Below are 18,192 nucleotides of genomic sequence, written 5' to 3' on the forward strand. Positions count from 1 at the left end.
TAGATATTAAAAAAGTGTTAAAAAAATCATTGTTCGTCGTGAACCCATTCAGTTAAGTGCAAATGATCTTTAACACATCTCAAAGCATAAAATGGAAAAGTAAGAATTTGTCTCATTGGGGTCGAGATAAATTTACGTTTGATAGTTTGAATTGACAAGTAAACCACACCAAAAATATGAATTCACTCTCATTGGAAAATAAATTCATTAAAATAATACTATTTTTTTGTCAATACTATTTTAAAAGAAAAAAAAAAGATTCTCGTCTTTATCTCTTTTTCCTTGCATCCCTTTCCTTTACCAACGGAACCGTGCAAGAGAAGAAAAACGCGAGAAAAAAAGGAAGCGTGTGTTGCGACGCGAGTGAGGCAAGAACATAATAAAACTCAAAATTTCAGAAAAATGCAGTGAAAAAAAAAAAAAAAAGCTTACACGAGCGAAAAGACGTGCAGTAGAAGGGGAGAGAAGAACTGGGTGGTGTAAGTATGCCACGCCCACTCTCACGCACGTACGCACGAAAAACTGAAACAAATTCCAAATTAATTGTATATATATTTTTTAACTTTTAATTTTCCGGCACCAACCGAAAAAACAATAACAATAATAAGGAGTCGTATACTTTTTGGAGAGATTCCGTCGCATTACACTCCATCAAACTGAAGAAGAGTGGTTCCTCTCTCACAAGTCACAAGCAATCCAACGGAAGAGAGAGAGAGAGAGAGAGAGAGAGAGAGAGAGAGAGAGAGAGTTGTTGATTGATCGAGAAAACGAAAATGGATGATGAAGTTGTTCAGCGAGTGTTCCATGAAGGAGGACGCGATTACTTCCAGCAACAGCCTTCGACTTCTTCGTCTTCCTCTTCCATCCTCCAATCTCTCCCTCTCCATGTGGTATATTTTATATATGTATATATAGCATGCACCAATTTCATAATCGCTTTTTCTCATTTCTCGCTGAGATATAGGCTTTGCTTTTCAACGTTTTGCTTGCAATTTGGATGAACCGAGTTTGGCGTATGTTTATATATTCCTTGAATTTTATGTTTTTCTCCCCTTCCTCAATATTAGGGTTCGAATTCGAAGCTTAATTTTATAGGCTGTGTCTTTTTGTTTTTTAAACACTTGATAATTTTAGGTACTGATAAGCACTCCTAGTAGCTGAAAATTGAAAAATATAATTGATACCTTTCTATATAATAAGTTCACTGTCATCTTATCTTAGATGAGTGTGTGTGTGTGAGAGAGAGAGAGAGATTTTTGCTTATTACTGTGGCGAAATTTATATTTTGTACGTTGAATGGTACTGCTGTTAATGCATGTTGAAATTTTACATATAAATAAGTACACCTAATAACTAAGTAGTAAAATTGATTTCCTTTGTGATAATCAGTTCACTATTGTCTTATAATTGTTTATTTTTTTATTTGTTTGTGTGTGTGTGTGTGTGATTTGTTACAAAATTAATATTTTGCTGTTTGAATGGAATTGCTATTCATGTATATTGAACTTTTGTATGCTTAATTTTTCATGATTCTTGAAATTTGTGGTAAGTATTGCTAATATGTGGATGAAATGGTGCAGTCTTTTGATCATGGATACTATTTGTTGGTAAAATCTATCCAAGAACTCCGAGAGAAAAAAGATGGCCTTGTTACAGTTGGCATTGGTGGACCAAGTGGATCTGGTAAAACTAGGTAAGGTACTGATAGTGTTGCCAATGCATTATTTTGAATATGTATTGCTGAAGTAAGGTTTATGCTGCTGCTTTATTTGTTTTTTCATTTTCATGGTTCCTAAAGCTTAACAGAAAAGGTGGCATCTGTTATTGGTTGTACTGTTATATCAATGGAGAATTATCGTGATGGAGTTGATGAAGGGAATGATGTGGATTCTATAGATTTTGATACCCTGATCAAGAATCTTGAGGTTTGCATTTGCTTCTCTTTTACTTTGCCATGCCTAAACTGCTGGTCTCATGGTGTTGCAAGGCTGATCCTTACAAAGCCATTAAATTTTATGCTTTACTTTTTGGCCTTTTCTAGCTTTATATGTTATATTTGTAAAATCCAGCATTCCAGAAATCTGATTCTGACCAAAACTAACAACACCATGAGATAAAAAAAAGAGAAATAGACTGTTGGTGAAGTAATTATCTGCTTGTTTTCTTTTGGACTGAAACAGATTAGGTCATGTGTCAATTTAACATGTACTGTTTAGGACTAGCTTATGGTTTTAGTAACAAATGCCAATGAGTCTTATGTTGCTCTGGGCTATATATATATATATTTTTTAATACTTTGTTAACGAGCTTCCTCTGTTTTAATTAGGATTTGACTAAAGGCAATGATACATCAATCCCAGAGTTTGACTATCAGCAAAAGAGGCGTGTTGGCTATAAAGCAATAAAGAGCCCTTCATCTGTGGTGGTAAGCTAAACTAATTGTAGTTTTGGTTTTGGAGGAGTTCTATGTTTTTAGGTTTTACTTATTTATTTCTTTTTATACAATTGGTTTCAGGTAATAGTTGATGGCACATATGCATTGCATGCAAAACTGCGGTCTTTACTGGATATTCGAGTTGCTGTGGTAAATTGTTTTTTTGTTTTTTGTTTTCTTAATATTGCAATAATTTTATGTCCTTCACTATGTTTTCAATTTCTTACAAGTTTCAAAATAATACAGAGCATATATTTTGATAAATCAGGTTGGTGGTGTTCATTTTAGCCTGCTTTCTAAAGTTCGCTATGACATTGGAGATTCTTGTTCACTGGATTACCTTATTGATAGCATTTTTCCATTATTTAGGAAACACATTGAGCCAGATCTTCATCATGCACAGGTTGGTTCTGTTCTTATTCTCACCTCTATATTTCACAGCTAATACTTTTTATTTCCCCTGCCTTTTTATTGGCAGATCAGAATTAATAACAGCTTTGTCTCATCATTCAGAGAGGCAGTCTACAAGGTTAAATGCAGAAGTAAGGTGTGTCTGTCACCTATACATTAGTATAATGATTGTATTCCTCTATGTGAATTTAATTTTCTGATTAGTCATTTATCAGTAAAGGTGCAAACAAGTCTATCTAGCCAAGTTGAACACTTGAAGTTCAAGCTTGGCTTCTGAAAAAGAAAGGTTGCTCATACTTATATTTAAATGGGCTAAATTAAAAGCATAAGCTTGACCTTTTTAAAATATGAAAGTTTAAGATTGACTCATTTATGACTTGAATTTTTTTCTCCTTGAATTATTTTTAAAGTTTATCAAAGATGAATGGAGATGATAGATTTTTTTTTTAAAATAAGTTTAATGGTTTCTCATTTATAATATACAACAATAACAACAATAGTTTTATTGCACTAGGTGTGGTTGGCTAAATGAATTACTCGGATGCCATTTGCCCCAATCAAAAACCAAATTCTCAGGAATATTATTTATCCATTTTAATAATTTCCTCCAATGTCCTTATTCTTGTCTCTTACCCTTTTCACAGAATTAGAAATCATGCAATCTACTCTTTTCCCCAGTGTCATTGGTGACCTTCTTTGCACATGTCCAAACCATCTTAATTGATTTCTTGTGTGTGTGTGTGTGTGTGTTCTGGTGTACAAACTCTATGTTTTTAACTCTTAAATTTTGTGACAGTCTTCAGATGGACATTCAGGTTCTGCTTTTCAAGGAAATGAAGCCCAAACAGACAAGTTAGTATTTTGATTACAGAAATAATGAGTTTGGTGGTGACCAGTGTATTTTATCTTTAGATGTTTCTTACTACAGTTCTAATATGTAGAATTTAAAATATTATCCCTGAATTTGTCTTGCTTTCAGTTTTATCGAAATGTACCTTAGACCACCTTCAGCTAGTGAAGAAGCAAGGATAAATGATTGGATCAAAGTGCGGCAGTCTGGAATTAGATATTATTTATCACTTGGTGACCAGAGGATTGTTGACAAGAATTTCATTATCAGGCCTAAAGCTGAATTTGAGGTATGAATATTTTTCATTTCTTTTTCATTTTATTCATTTCCTTTCTTCTGATAAAAAAACTAATAAGCAGCATGAGTGGTGTATCTCATATGCACAAATTAGGTAAAGGATATATTAGCAAAGCACTGTATCTTCCCTCTAGTTTAAACCTGCTGATTACAACAAAAGTATGTATTAAGAAGAAGGCCTAGATTTTTATCCTGTCTGTGCTTAAATTTTTTTGTGGTATATGCAAATTGTAAATGTTCCCTTCAAGCTTAGTTGCCACATTAAAATAGTTAGCACTTGAATTGCTAAACATCTTTCCTATGCCCATCCCATCACTTAGATGCTGTCCTGTTCAATAATGCTGGGAACTTAGAACTTTAAAGGCATAAGTTAGCATCCTTCCTAGATAGCACTATTCAGTATATACATTTTGGATAGCTTCATCGTTGGATGGAAATTACAACTACAGTGTAGAAATTATATATATATATTCTTAATTATAATATTAGACATTTTAGGAATGGTTTCTATTTTGATTTCTGGATAAACCAGAGGCTACAGCATAATACTTTTGTGGTATGATTATTTTTATTTTTAAAGTTAATGTCTTCTTAATTTTTGGGTTTGGAAGGGAGTCTGCAAGAGGCGTGACTGGTATTGCAGAATAGGGATTAGAACTGACCTTTGTCAACATGTCAACGTTTATATTTTGAGAATGACTTCACTTTGAATGATGAGGACAAGGCATAGATCATTGTATTCCATTGAAGTATATATATATATATATATATATATATATATATATATATATATATATATATATATATATATATATATATATATATATATATATATATATTGTCAGGATGAAGTTATGCAGGAATTCAGAAAGTGGAGATTTGGAATTAAAGTGTTTTCTTTTTATTTTTATTTACATGGCGATTTTTTTTTTGTTATTAAGCTTGATAAAATATTTTATTTAGTCTTGGTTCCTCTTCCTTGTATTCTTCTTACACTTATAATGTACCCTGGTTATGTCTCCTTTAGCATTTTATTCTGTTAAACTTATTATCCATCAAGAAAAAATAAACCTACTCTTTTTTAGCAGATTTTTGTTTGCTTTATGATTTTGATGTTGGAACAGGTTGGTCGAATGACATTGGGCGGATTATTGGCTCTTGGGTACATTGTTGTGGTTAGTTATAAGCGTGCCTCCACAACTGTTAATAATGGCAAGGTTTCAATGTCTTTTGAAACCATTGATGTTCTTGGTGAGACATTCATGGTGATGAGAGGAACTAATAGAAAGGTATATACTTTTTTCTTATCACACTAGATTATGTTCCATTTAAAATTCAATCTTCTTGACTGCATTTACTCTTTACTTTCAAGGTACTCATCAGTCATCATGTTCATTTTATGCAAATAATCTTATTGTAGATTTCATTATATTTCCTGTTGTTTCCTTGTTTGATGAAGAGTCTAATAATCATATAAATAAGATTTAATGCTCTGTATCAGATTTAAATTTCCTTGTTTTCTTCTCAGTTTTTGGAGGGTTTCTGATCCTTGCACAGTGAACTTTTTTTTTCTTGAACAATTTCTTATATGAAAAGCTTTGCTTGGTCCTCACTCCTAGTAGATCATGATTGTTTTATGGGTAAAATATGTTTTTAGTCCCTGTAGTTTTAAATAGATCAATTTGGTCCCTACATACACCTTATAAAATAGGTGTATTTAGTCCCTACTCACTGACGACAAAGGAACCAAATAGGGACTAAATCCACCTATTTGTTTTAAACGTATGGGGACCAAATTAATCGATTTGAAAATACAGGGACTAAAACCAAGTTTTACCGAAAGTATAGGGACCAAAAATATTTTACTGTTGTTTTATTTCCTTCCTTTTTATATTAAATGACATTTTTTTTTTGTTTTCCATGTTAACTTTCTGTTTCTGCTCAGTCTGATTATGCCTTTTCTGGTTGATAATATGCTGGAAAAAAAATCTGCAGACTGTTGGAACAGAAGCATTAAGGATGGGCATTAATGGACCTTGGATTACTAAATCATATCTGGAAATGATTCTTGAAAGAAAAGGTAGGGATTTGGATGCTCTCTCCCTTTAATACCGTTTATGCACATTTGATTAATTCAGTTATTTTTCTTACATGTGATGATGACTGCTATAATAGGAATATTTGTTTGATTTGAGGAGTGAGGACAACATTTGGTCTGTTAGCTTTATGACAACTTGAATTGTCTAATCAGTAGATTATCTTATTATCAAGCCCAGTGGAAAGATAGGTGCAGAGTGCCTGTCTGTACCCATTGTTATTTTTTTATTTTTTTATAAATGCTAATTTTTTTAAACAATATTTATCTTATTAACAGTTTAATATAATTAATTTGACATGAGTATGTAAGAAAATAAATAGTGAGTGGTGTAGTGGGTGGTTTAGGGAGTTGTTACAGGGAAAAGTGGTCCAATAAATTGTGGAAGACCAAAAAGGGTATTATTCCCTTTATTATAGTTATTATAGGTTATAGATAAAAACAAAAATAATTTCCTTATGTTGCATTGATTTGTATTTAACAATGAATTGTGCGATTGTTGTTATGCCTTCTCACTTTCACATGCAGGTGTACCTCGTCTTAGTACACCACCACTTGTGTCTAATACAACTGTGCCTGGTAGTCAAGAAACCGTGATCGCTGCGCCAAAGCCAATTCGTGTTACCCCTAACCTTGTTACCGGGCTTGATGATTTACCTCAGCCGTGGACTCGATCTCCAACAAAATCTAAAATGGAACCTGTTGTGGCTGAATGGCATTTCATATCTTCAGATTCTTCCCTGCCTGACAACTCAGTCCTAGGTATTTTCCTTGAATTGGAGGATGTAGCTAATTTTGGAGATGATTTCTTGCATGCTTACTTAAGATTTCCATTGTGTCAAGACTTCTCTCATGAAGCAACCACAGATCCTTCATCTTTCAGGGATAGTGTTAGGCTTGCTCCAATGCCTGATTCATTTGACTTGGATAGGGGATTGCTTTTGGCAGTTCAAGCAATACAAGTAAGGAGTAGAAACCTGTAAATTTCTTCTGCGCCTCATGTTTTGAAGCTAACAATTCCATAGGACATGCATATTTATATGCTTGATAAAATCCTATATGCTTATTTATCTTTGTTCCAGGCATTGTTGGAGAATAAAGGTGTCCCAGTCATAGTTGGAATCGGTAATATGGATGTTTCTTGATACCTCATCCTCCTTCCTTTGTGTGTGGTTGTGCTTCGCCCCATTTACCTGGATTGACTTCAACTGTCTTTGTTTCTTGTTGGAATGGGATTCCCTGCTGTCAAAAGCATGTGCACAAAATCTCCACCCTTAAGTTTTATCTTTCATACATTAAAAAGTTAATGGAATATTAGCACAAAAATATTTAAACCATTGGATCTTGAATGTTTCCTGCTGTTACATAGCTGACTGCAGGGAATCCAAATCCTTCCCTATCCCTTCAATTAGAAAATGATAAGTGGTTAAAAATTAATAATCTTTCTCCTGGTTAAGTATTTTTTGCTTAAGTATCTTTTTCTATCTGGGTAGATAGGGAAGGAAACACAAAATGGGTACAGCTGAATTAGTTTCCATGCAGCCATGCTCCCTGCAGATTGTTGTCTTTCTTTGCCACACCACTTGGAAAGAAGTATACAGCTAGCTGTATTACAGAAACAAATCTAACAGCAAGTGGAATAACTTTTAATTATAAATTTATGAATAAAAACTAAAATTCTATATAAGGAGGCATTACAAAACAAGTGTAATGTTATTTGAGGTGAAAAATAGCTAGTGAAAAGTATAAGGTCAATTTAGTTATTATTGTTTTAGAAATACCGTGTTGGTTCTTCACATGCTTGCTGATAAAGCTGGAAGCTAATTGAGCTGAACCAAGATAGGCCTATCTCAAACTTACCTTAACAGGAAATGGAGCCCATTTTCTTGGTTCAAGCTCAGCTCACCTTAAGCTCAAGAGCTACTCAAGTTTAATAAGCCAACATTGAGCCTTTTATTAATTGAATATATTATGCCCAATGATTTCAGCATGAATTTGTCTATAAAAATCATATTGAGCCTCTTTTTCTTCTGCTCTTTCTTTTGGTTACTGATGTACTGAATATTGCTAAATCAATTTTCCTTCATCTCAAAGGCTCAAAGCATGCATTTTTAACAGCTCTAGTTTTGATAAAATCATTGATCCTTAGGAATTTGTGCTTTTCAGGAGGTCCAAGTGGGTCTGGGAAGACTAGTTTGGCTCATAAAATGGCAAACATAATTGGTTGTGAAGTAGTTTCACTGGAAAGCTATTATAAACAAGTAAAGGATTTTAAATATGATGACTTCAGCGCACTTGATTTATCCTTGCTATCAAAGGTAAGGTAATTGAATAGTTCAGATGCAGTTGATTGGGGCTCTGCATGATAATTGATTGATGCTGCACCTTTGTATATATAACTTCTTGTGTACTGATTTCTGTATAAAAATGTATATATTTCTTCTGAGAAATGAATATTTTTTTAATTTTTTTAACATGATATGTTAATCAAGTGTCACTACCTCTGGTTACCATTAATTCCTCCCCTTCATTGTTTGAAGTAATGAACAAGTTAATATGAAGCATTTGCTTTTAGAAGATGTAAACTTTTGCAAGGTTGGGAACAACCTTGGTCAGACTTGATCCAGTTAGTAGTTCTGTTTGACAGAGAGAGTCAGCATGTTCTGTCAATTTCTCCAAAATTCTTCTCCCCTATCCTGAATGATGTGCCAGTCCAACTCAGTGCCGCAGTGCCATCAATTAAGTCTAAAATGCTGTAGTTAAGGATTTGAGGCCAAGGATAGATTTTTTTTTTGAATAATTTTCTCATCATTTTATAACTGTAAATTTGTAATTTATTATAAATATTTGATTGATGACTTGGCAATGTTGATTTGGAGTACCACATCATTTGGGATAAGGATTTTATTAGTGACTTTCAGGATGGTTGCATTACACTGATAAAAATTATGCCACTAGAAGGGACCAGCTAGTTGTATGAAAAAAATTATGGTCCCTATTTGCTATCCTCACCATAGCTACAACAACAAAGCCTTATTCTACTAGAAGTGACCAGCTATTTGGATAAAAAATTACACTGTTCTACCCAGAATCAAAATTCTAATAAATGCATTTTGAATATGAAAACGTTGTTGTGGTCCAAAGGCTCAAATAAGATGATGGTATAATCTGTATTTACCAAAAAAAGGAAGATGGTAATATCTCTTTGCTTTAAATGCTTGGTTAGTCAAATCTTTTGGATATTTTCAGCCATGTTACTAATGGATTATTTAACATTCTTATTCTCGAGTCCCTTGCAGAATATTGATGACATAAGAAATGGTCAAAGAACAAAAGTACCTATATTTGACTTGGAAAGTGGTGCTCGGAGTGGCTTCAAGGAACTTGAAGTTTCTGAAGATTGTGGAGTGGTCAGTTATTAAACTAGTTCGCCCAACACCTGAAATTTGTTGCCTCCATTATAACTTTGTTTGTGAGATTTAATAGAATAGCCTGAAGTTGAAAAGATATTATCTTCATTGCACTTTATTTTTGCTAACTCCATGAGAACATATATCTTACTAGATTTTGAATTCAGTGCTGATCGAAATATTAACATGGTAATGGATTATTGCTGAACTTGAGATAGCCATTTTAGCTGTCAATAGCCAACCTTTCCAAATGCAACTACTATCAGGTGCCAACGTAGGAATATATATTATTTATTTCTAAAAGCTCCTTGAGCTTTAAGTTTGAACAATATGCAAGCTTGCCTGAACCTTTTGCTGATATTATATTTTAACTAGAAGAAAGGAAAGCAAGAATTGAACTCCTGATAACTTGGTCAGAGAAGTTTGATATCATGTCAGTGGACAACTTTTCCAAAAGATTGAGCTATTAGGTGTAGCTGCGTAGGCCTTGGAATGGTCTAAGCTCTAACATTTGTTTGATAGTATACCATGTTTGTTTGACCTGCTTATATCTTTGAAGTTCCCATGCCAATAGCTGCTCAGGAGTTTCCAAATGGTGTTAGAGCTTTACCCTTCATAGCTTGCTGGCTATGATGCTATGCTAAAAGTGCCTCCTAAGAATCGAATCACTATTGATCTGGCAAAGGGTGTCATTGATTCATTGAGATACTAACTGCTGTATGGTGTGATTCCTGCATCCTTGAAATCCATGTCACTCTGGGGTTGGGGTACAGCAATTGATTTGTCCCAAAAATGGACTGTATACACTATTTACACTTCACATCTAAAATGTTGTCTCGACCCACTTTTTACTTGTTTCCTTTTTTTTCACAAATCAAGGACACCAAAAAAATGAAGTGCAGCTATGCATGATAACTTGACATGTTATATACTCTGTCTGTATGCAGAATTCCGGATATAGTTTTCTAATCATGTTATGCTAGTTCTTTATTCCATTTCTTCAATGTGATTCTTGAGAGGCTATCTGTTAATTTTAACCAGATTATATTTGAAGGCATCTATGCTCTGCATCCTGATATTCGAATATCCCTTGACTTGTGGATTGCTGTTGTAAGAACGAGTCTCCATCTTCGAAAGCCATTTTCTGTTTCGTCTATTTTTTATTTGTTATTTTTGGGGCTAGGAAGCCTCTCACTTTGATTTTCTTATTTGAAACAGGTTGGAGGTGTTCATTCACATTTGATCTCACGTGTTCAAAGGGATAAGAGTAGAGTGGGGTGTTTTATTTCCCAAAATGAGATCATGATGACAGTGTTTCCTATGTTCCAGCAGCTCATTGAACCTCATCTTGTTCATGCACATGTTAGTGGATAATATACATTTCCCCCATATTTTAAAACTGCTTAAGAATTAATGGTTAAAGCCTTGATGATTTTAGATTTGTCAGTTGAACCATTAACGATCCATGTAAAGAACTACACTTCCTTACCTTTTATATTGCTCTCTAACTATGCCTACTTTACAATAATATGTTATTCTGTTAATCTTGAGAGAAATACTTCGGCTTCATCCATGATTACTGACAATGTAATAAGTAATAACAATATAAAACTTGGTTATTTTAGTTAATATTTATAGTCTGCTCTTTCTATTTGCTGCTCTCACCTGTCACCCTGTAGTTGCAGTATTGTTTCAGTTTTCTTTTTATTTTGGATAATGAATTGTTGTTTTTGGAGAATTGATGGATATATGACACATCATCATTTAATGTAAACTTGCAGCTTAAAATTCGAAATGACTTTGACCCTGTGCTTTCTCCTGAGAGTTCATTATTTGTATTAAAGAGTAACAAAAAAGTAAGTTTTATCTGTATTTAGATATATGTATTTATCTATCTATACATATTATGTGACAAGGTTTTGTTCAACATGTTTACTGAAGATAGCAATAAATAACAGGTAGCATATCAAGATATTGTTGCAATTCTTGATTCAGCAAAATTTTGCAGTTCGGTGCAGAAATTTATTGATATTTATATAAGGCTTCCTGGGATCCCTTCTAATGGGCAGTTGAGAGATAGTGATTGTATTCGAGTCAGAATATGTGAAGGCAGATTTGCATTGCTGATACGAGAGGTTGGGAATATTTTTATCTTCCCATTATTTGCTTGTTGATTCCTTAACACAATTATACATGTCAGTGTATAGTTACTGTGCCATTTTGATGATTTATTTTATTTGAAAATTTTCTTGTTATCTTGTACATGTGTCAGCCTATCAAAGAAGGGAACTTTATCATTCAGCCTAAAGTGGATTTTGATATTGGCATTAGTACGGTTGCTGGTCTTCTTAATCTTGGGTAAGCCATAATTCAATGCAAAAAGATATTCTTATCCATTTATAAATCTTCAGTAAATGTACCACTACTATGTTTCATGTTGTCTGGATTCTATATTTCTATATTAAATGAAAGGGTAAGTGATTATCATCAATGTTAGTCGCTTGTCTATGTTTCAAGCATTGGGAAAAAATAAAATTCCCTATGCTGCTATCAAACTTAGATAGGCAGAAGCAAAAAAAAAAAGAATTTGATGTAACAGTAAAGGAGGAGAAAACACCAACAGTCAATGATATTTCTATACTGCTGGAGGCTGATTCTTTATTTTCTTTTACATTTTAAATCACTATCCAATATATTTTTCTTGTCCAGCTATGGGGGCTGGTGTTTGTTGTGATCCACTATCCAATATAGTTTTGAAGGACCAAACATGAAATTACTGTGTGACAATCAGGCTACTTTTCGTCTTTCTTCTAGCATAACTTTTCATGAAAGGACCAAACATATAGTGATTTACTATCATTTTATTAAAGAAAATGTTCTTTCAGGTGAAATGTTATTTGCTTTGTAGCAAAAATGTTTACTAAATCCCTCAGAGGACCTCAAGTCGATTTTAATTGTAACAAGCTTTATGCATGTTATATATGCTCCACCTTGAGGGAGTGTGTTAGTATTAGTCACATGCTTCATATGCTTCACTGTACATTGTATTATTTCTTCGAATTACTAGATATTGTAATCTTAGTATATAGGAAATAGTGCCTATAAATAGTTATTACTACTGCCCTCATGCACTATTCTTGTATATAGATCTGATTAGATGTGTGGTAGCACACAATTCTTGAAGACCATTTTCCACTCTATCACTTCCTTTTTTGGTTTATTTGTTTGACCGTTAGTGTATTTACGAATCATCATTGATTTATTGATTGGTAGCACTTTCTGTCAGGTATCAAGCAGTTGCTTATATTGAAGCGTCTGCATTCATCTATCAGGATGGAAAGGTCACATGATTTATCTTATGACTTAGATTTGACTGAAAATATATGTTTCCATTAATTAGTTGATAAAATTTATAAGGCAGAGATGAACTTGTTCTTGGTTTCCTTTTCTCACAAACTTGGCTGATCTTTGCACTGTGGGGATTCAAATCATTTTAAAAACTGAATTTTATAATGGATTGTGTTCACTAGAACTTGAGACCGGATTTATATTATGATCATGAATTCTTGAACTGTTAACCATGTATTGATAGCTCTGCTTGGTGTAAGTATTGTGAATGTCAAAGAATCAACTGAAGATTTTGGGACAATTTATCCAAGTCTATTTTGACATCATTATTTTATTATAGAACTGGGTTTTAATGTAAAACTTTATCATAGAAAACAACAGTTATAAGGAGAAGGAAAATGGAAGACAATGGAGAGATGCAAGATTCAGAGGGATGTCCCTAATTACTTTGGAATGGTTATAAAAGTTAGACCTCTATTTAGATAAATGCTATGACTGAACAATGGCCTTTATTCCCTTCACTTTTGGTGCCTCTATACAAAAAACTAATTACTTTGGGGTTTGCTATGCTTAGTAGAAATACTATATTATATTTTTTTTGCATAATTATAAAAAATTGATATATTCACCTTGCTCTCACTACTTGATGGTGAGAATTTGTGGATTTTAATGTAAAAATTCATAAATGTGCTTAGTTTATAAATATGCATCCCAAATGGATCTGCCTAATATATATACAAGGCGTAAATTCTTTTAATAGATAAGCTCATGAGCATGATAGCAGATAGCTCATTTGCAACTACAAAAATAACTTTCTGGTTAGCTATGTTACTGTGTGAGTTCTTTACTTCTTTTTTGCCACACTAAAATTTGTTTCATATACATATTGGAATAATTTATTTATGGTTGCTTTTAACTTGCATTAAAAATTTCATTTTTTTTTCTGGGGTAGATTTTAATTGAGGTTGATCATCTACAAGATGTCCCTGGCCCATACATTCAGATAAAGGGTGTCAATAAAGATGCAGTGGCAGCAGCAGGTTCAATGCTTAAATTGGATGGTTCATATACTACTAAGGTATTGATTTTCTTGTTTTATTGTACTTCACCTTTTGTCTCTGGTGTGTATTGCAGGTTCTGGATCAATTAAGTATGTCGTGAATGTCTAGATGGTTGTTACCATACTAACTATTGTTCTTGTTTGTTGTTATGTAGAGTTATCTTGAAATAATTTTGGAAAGACTACCAGCAATAGAAAGAACTTCTGGTGGGATTCATTCTCAGCAATCAGCAAGGCTGCTGGAGATTGTTGAGTTTATTCAATCTCAGGTAGCCCTTACTCATATTGGACAGATTTTAGTCTATTTATTTATTGCTTCATCAACTACTAGCCATTTAACTTTGTTGAAATTATAGGTATATAGGTAAAGGAGTAGAAATTGGGAATAATATTCTCGTGTATTTTAATACGATGCAAAAGATAAACTACTAACTCTTATCTATACTTATCCTAGATTAAAGAATGAAACAAATCATGAAATATGGAAACTATTCCCAAGAGATCATCTAAGATTAGGGTGCTGGAGACGTCGGATTATTGTAGATTATTGCAGCTTTAATGGGAAAACAACTAATCAAGATGGCTAGAATGATCAGCAAATTAAAGAGTTAGTGGGAAACTGACATGACCAAGAAAGAGATTTTGCTGGAATGATCATTGATGGAAATTCCTGCCAAGCATTTATACACGGGAAAAAAAATTAAAGTTTCCCCTAGTTTGTCAAAAATAACTGTTAGAAAGCCCTTTTATTGTGGTCATCCTTAGCATGCCTTAATTGTGGCCTCTTTGATGCACCTTCATTGTGTTGGGTGTGAGGGGGTGTGTTTAGCCCTTCATCAACTAGAAATATGATCAACATATCATTACAAAGTTTGGGCAATCCTCATCATATGGAGTTGTGTGATAAGCACATAGCGAACTATTCTTTTGCCGATTTTGGGGGGTTAAATTAGGTACTAAACTGAAATTTTAAAAATAGCATTTGGAATACAAGATACTTTGGAAACCCAAAAATTTGAAGCAAAATATGGGACCAAGATGGGTCCCAAATTACATTTGGGATAGAGAGATCCAGATCACATCTAGAATGTAGACGAGTGAGGCACAAACATGGCCATATTGTATTTGGGACTTGAGACAGATGCAGTGTCTGGGATGAGATTGGACATTGACAGGGACAAATCATGTCTAGGACTAAGACTAATGGGAACATAGTACATGTAGGACAAAGACTGGTGACACCAGAACTGCATTGGGCACAAAAGACTGTTGGAAATAATATTTAATGCACATAAAAATATGACTGTTGGAAATAATATTTAATGCACATAAAAATATGTTCTTGTATGACATGATAAAATGCATTTATTATCATTTGTATTTAAGAAGTTGCACTTAATTGTAGCTTAGGAAATGGTCTCCACTCATGAAATTCAGAATTAAATATCAAATGGTAGAAAAAGAACAGACAATTTGATATATGCTAGTTGTTGGATGCATACATCTTTAGGAACTTTGGATTGTGCCTAGGATAATGTTTGTAGTTTGTGTGTGTATTTTGATTTTGGAACGAGCCTAACTTAACTCTAGAAGTTAGTTGCTGCCCATGAGATGATGATTACCTTGGTCATATTTATAGTCGAGGTGAGATCTGAACACTTACCCTGATCCCAAGATTAGACATTTGGATCAGGATTAGACATTTAGATCATGGAGACTGTAGAATTGATTTTTTTATATTGCACTGGGAAAGCCATGGGGTTGGGTAGATTGCACTTGGAAAGCCATGGGATTAGATATATTTTTGGATAGTTGAGGCTGACCCAACATTAGATCTACTATGATAGGCCCAGGTACCACCTTGAATTGGGGTTGTGGATTTTACTCCAAAAGTGAGGATTTCCAAACTTTTATAAGCTCTATTTTGGTCATATCTTCAGGAGTAGCTATTGGTAAAGTTGATTCCTTAAATACCTCTATGCACATATTAAATTTTATTACTCCATCCATTAAATATTTTGATATTAACTCAATGATTATGCACACCAAAATTTAGATAAAACGAACAGTAATAGTTATGTACTCCAATAGTCAACATTTAGTTGTAGTTTTAGAAAGAATGTTATACGTTAAGTTTAATTTATAAAAAAATTGTAGACTTCTATCCAATAACAACTTTTAATTCAATGATTGGATTAATAAAATTTACCATGTACAAAGAGTTATTGAAGAGAGTAACTTGAGTTACTTTTGAAATAACTTGATCATTCATTCATTCCTCATATGAGTATACAAGCATTTTAGACATCAAATGAGGTCCTTTTTATGAGAGTAAGGAATACATATTGGTTGTTAAATTTTATCAGAAATTGTCAAATTAAAACAATTAAGTGATCATGTGATTTTAATTTGCTCTTTTTACTTTCATATAAAAATGACTTTCTCACTAGACAGACACACTCTATAATACTAACCTTGGAAGAACCATACGACAAAAGCTAATTGTTGTAGTTGGAGGGCCCAAAGGCTTATAAACCCCACACTAAAATCTCACATTGCAATCGGATCCTAACACAAACACACACGTGTGCACACACAAAGTGAATGGTTGATATTTTGATGCATGGAACCTTTACCCTATCAAATAAAATGCAACATTGTAAAGGGCAGTACAGTCTGTTACAAAAAAAGTGAATGCTTGATACTTTGATGCATGAAATATTTACCTTATAATAAAATGTAACATCAGAAAGGGTAGTACAGCCTATTTTAAAAAATTGACATTTTGATGCATCAAATATTTACCTATATAATGCAACATCGTTAGTAAAGGTGTAGCACAGCCTCTTCACTGGACCCGATTTATCCCAAACTAGTAGCACCTAGTTATCCACCCCTTTTGATTTGACACATCCAAGTCATGCTAAAGCTATGCACACCCTTCACAGCACAGACGACTCCATTGATCTTAATCTACTGCATTATTGAATGTACTGAACCTTTTCTGTGTTTTTGAAGCATGTAATATCATTTTTAGGCATTATAATTTAGCAGTATTTATGTTAAAACAAACAGGGATGTAGCTCTGCTTCAGAATCCTCATCAAGTAGGGTAGTCTCTCCAATTGAAGGGGTTATTGAGGAGATGCAATCAAGGATTAGAAGGCTTGAAAGATGGCTAGCGATAAATACGGTACTCCCAAATCCCTATTCCAAAGTGCTTGCTGATTTTTTTCCTATGAATTCACCGCACTTATCTTGTTTTAATTATTTTGATACTGTGGGCAGGTTCTATGGACATTTCTGATGTCTGCCCTCGTTGGTTATTCACTGTATCAAAGGAAGCGTCAATAATGATCTTTGGAAATTTTCAGGATCATGCATTGCCGTTCTTGTTTAGTTACCTTCGTATACCGATCCCAATTTTTTAACTGGCCACTCCATAAACTAACTACAGAAACTAATCCCTTGAGAGTAGGTTGCATTATACATTGCGGTTCGTCATTTCAATGGTTAACTGTTAATTCATCCATATGTTCATAATTTGGTGACCAAAACGAGTGAGATATGCAGCCACCGCCTACTTCCCGGCTATGGAATTTGTAAGTAATGAAAGTTTTATGGCTCAACACACCTAAAGACGTTAATGATCACAAGCTTGTAGCCTGTTCCAAGGTTCAATGTTTGCTAAAAAAATAATTGAGAGGAGGTATCTGGGCTGTAGAACCATGAATTGTAATTGGTCAAAGATTACAATTTTTTTAAAAAAATTATACGGTCACTTAGAATTTTTTTAAATAAGAAATAAAAACTAAAAATCTAAGTCATGCAATCTTATATGAATGATTAAGATATTAAGTTTATAATCATATATGATACTTAAAAGAGTAATTACATTTCACATAAGTATATAAGTAGCGATAAACACAACCGTAAATCTTATAATACAAGGTGATAACAAATGAGGTTAGTTTACTATTGCCCCTCTAATACTCGAGATTTTTTTTCTTCTAATTACTACATTTGCGAAATTGAAACTAAAAATTTTAAACCTAGAGAAATTCTGCATTCTTTTAAGGAATTCTGGATATCAGATAAGAGAACTTTGATTAACGTACTAGTTACGAAAATTGTCATCATTTTGATATATAATTTATGAACCAGAAAACAAGAATACAGGAAAATAATTTCCCACGAAGAACATGATAAAATACTATTAAATAAGAAATAATTTGCCTTCATTAAAATTAGAAGTTGTAGTAAAATTCAGTCATGAAGCCTTCATTAT

The 18,192-nt window shown here is 33.3% G+C and overlaps 1 protein-coding gene across 4 annotated transcripts; it reads left to right on the forward strand.

Moving 5' to 3' along the window:
- The first annotated feature begins 296 nt into the window (after window positions 1-296).
- On the forward strand, window positions 297-17,432 carry LOC100778905 (uncharacterized). Of its 4 annotated transcripts, none has more exons than XM_006583843.4 (26): window positions 299-890; window positions 1,581-1,693; window positions 1,799-1,925; window positions 2,327-2,425; window positions 2,516-2,584; window positions 2,703-2,837; window positions 2,913-2,981; window positions 3,642-3,697; window positions 3,825-3,984; window positions 5,117-5,281; window positions 5,988-6,072; window positions 6,616-6,849; window positions 6,931-7,049; window positions 7,170-7,212; window positions 8,254-8,405; window positions 9,387-9,497; window positions 10,539-10,607; window positions 10,716-10,859; window positions 11,279-11,353; window positions 11,456-11,632; window positions 11,770-11,855; window positions 12,784-12,838; window positions 13,798-13,923; window positions 14,061-14,174; window positions 16,981-17,097; window positions 17,193-17,432. In XM_006583843.4, exons 1-26 carry the CDS (start codon window positions 774-776, stop codon window positions 17,256-17,258), a joined length of 2,883 nt encoding a protein of 960 aa, XP_006583906.1. In that variant the 5' UTR covers window positions 299-773; the 3' UTR covers window positions 17,259-17,432. The 4 variants fall into 4 exon arrangements, 3 of the variants coding, with proteins under 3 accessions (XP_006583906.1, XP_006583907.1, XP_006583908.1); XM_006583844.4 differs by having other exon boundaries at window positions 6,955-7,049; XM_006583845.4 differs by lacking the exon at window positions 299-890 and having other exon boundaries at window positions 1,580-1,698.
- Window positions 17,433-18,192: the final 760 nt, after the last annotated feature.

This window comes from Glycine max, chromosome 7, assembly GCF_000004515.6.
Source record: "Glycine max cultivar Williams 82 chromosome 7, Glycine_max_v4.0, whole genome shotgun sequence".
Classification (NCBI taxonomy): Eukaryota; Viridiplantae; Streptophyta; class Magnoliopsida; order Fabales; family Fabaceae; genus Glycine; species Glycine max.

What these genes read in the sequence shown, in the direction of transcription:
- LOC100778905 (XM_006583843.4), top strand. Translation starts at nt 774, where the DNA reads ATGGATGATGAAGTTGTTCAGCGAGTGTTCCATGAAGGAGGACGCGAT. An exon ending in AGTGGATCTGGTAAAACTAG is followed by an intron (nt 1,694 to 1,798) that starts GTAAGGTACTGA and finishes TGGTTCCTAAAG; the next exon opens with CTTAACAGAAAAGGTGGCAT. An exon ending in AGAGCCCTTCATCTGTGGTG is followed by an intron (nt 2,426 to 2,515) that starts GTAAGCTAAACT and finishes AATTGGTTTCAG; the next exon opens with GTAATAGTTGATGGCACATA.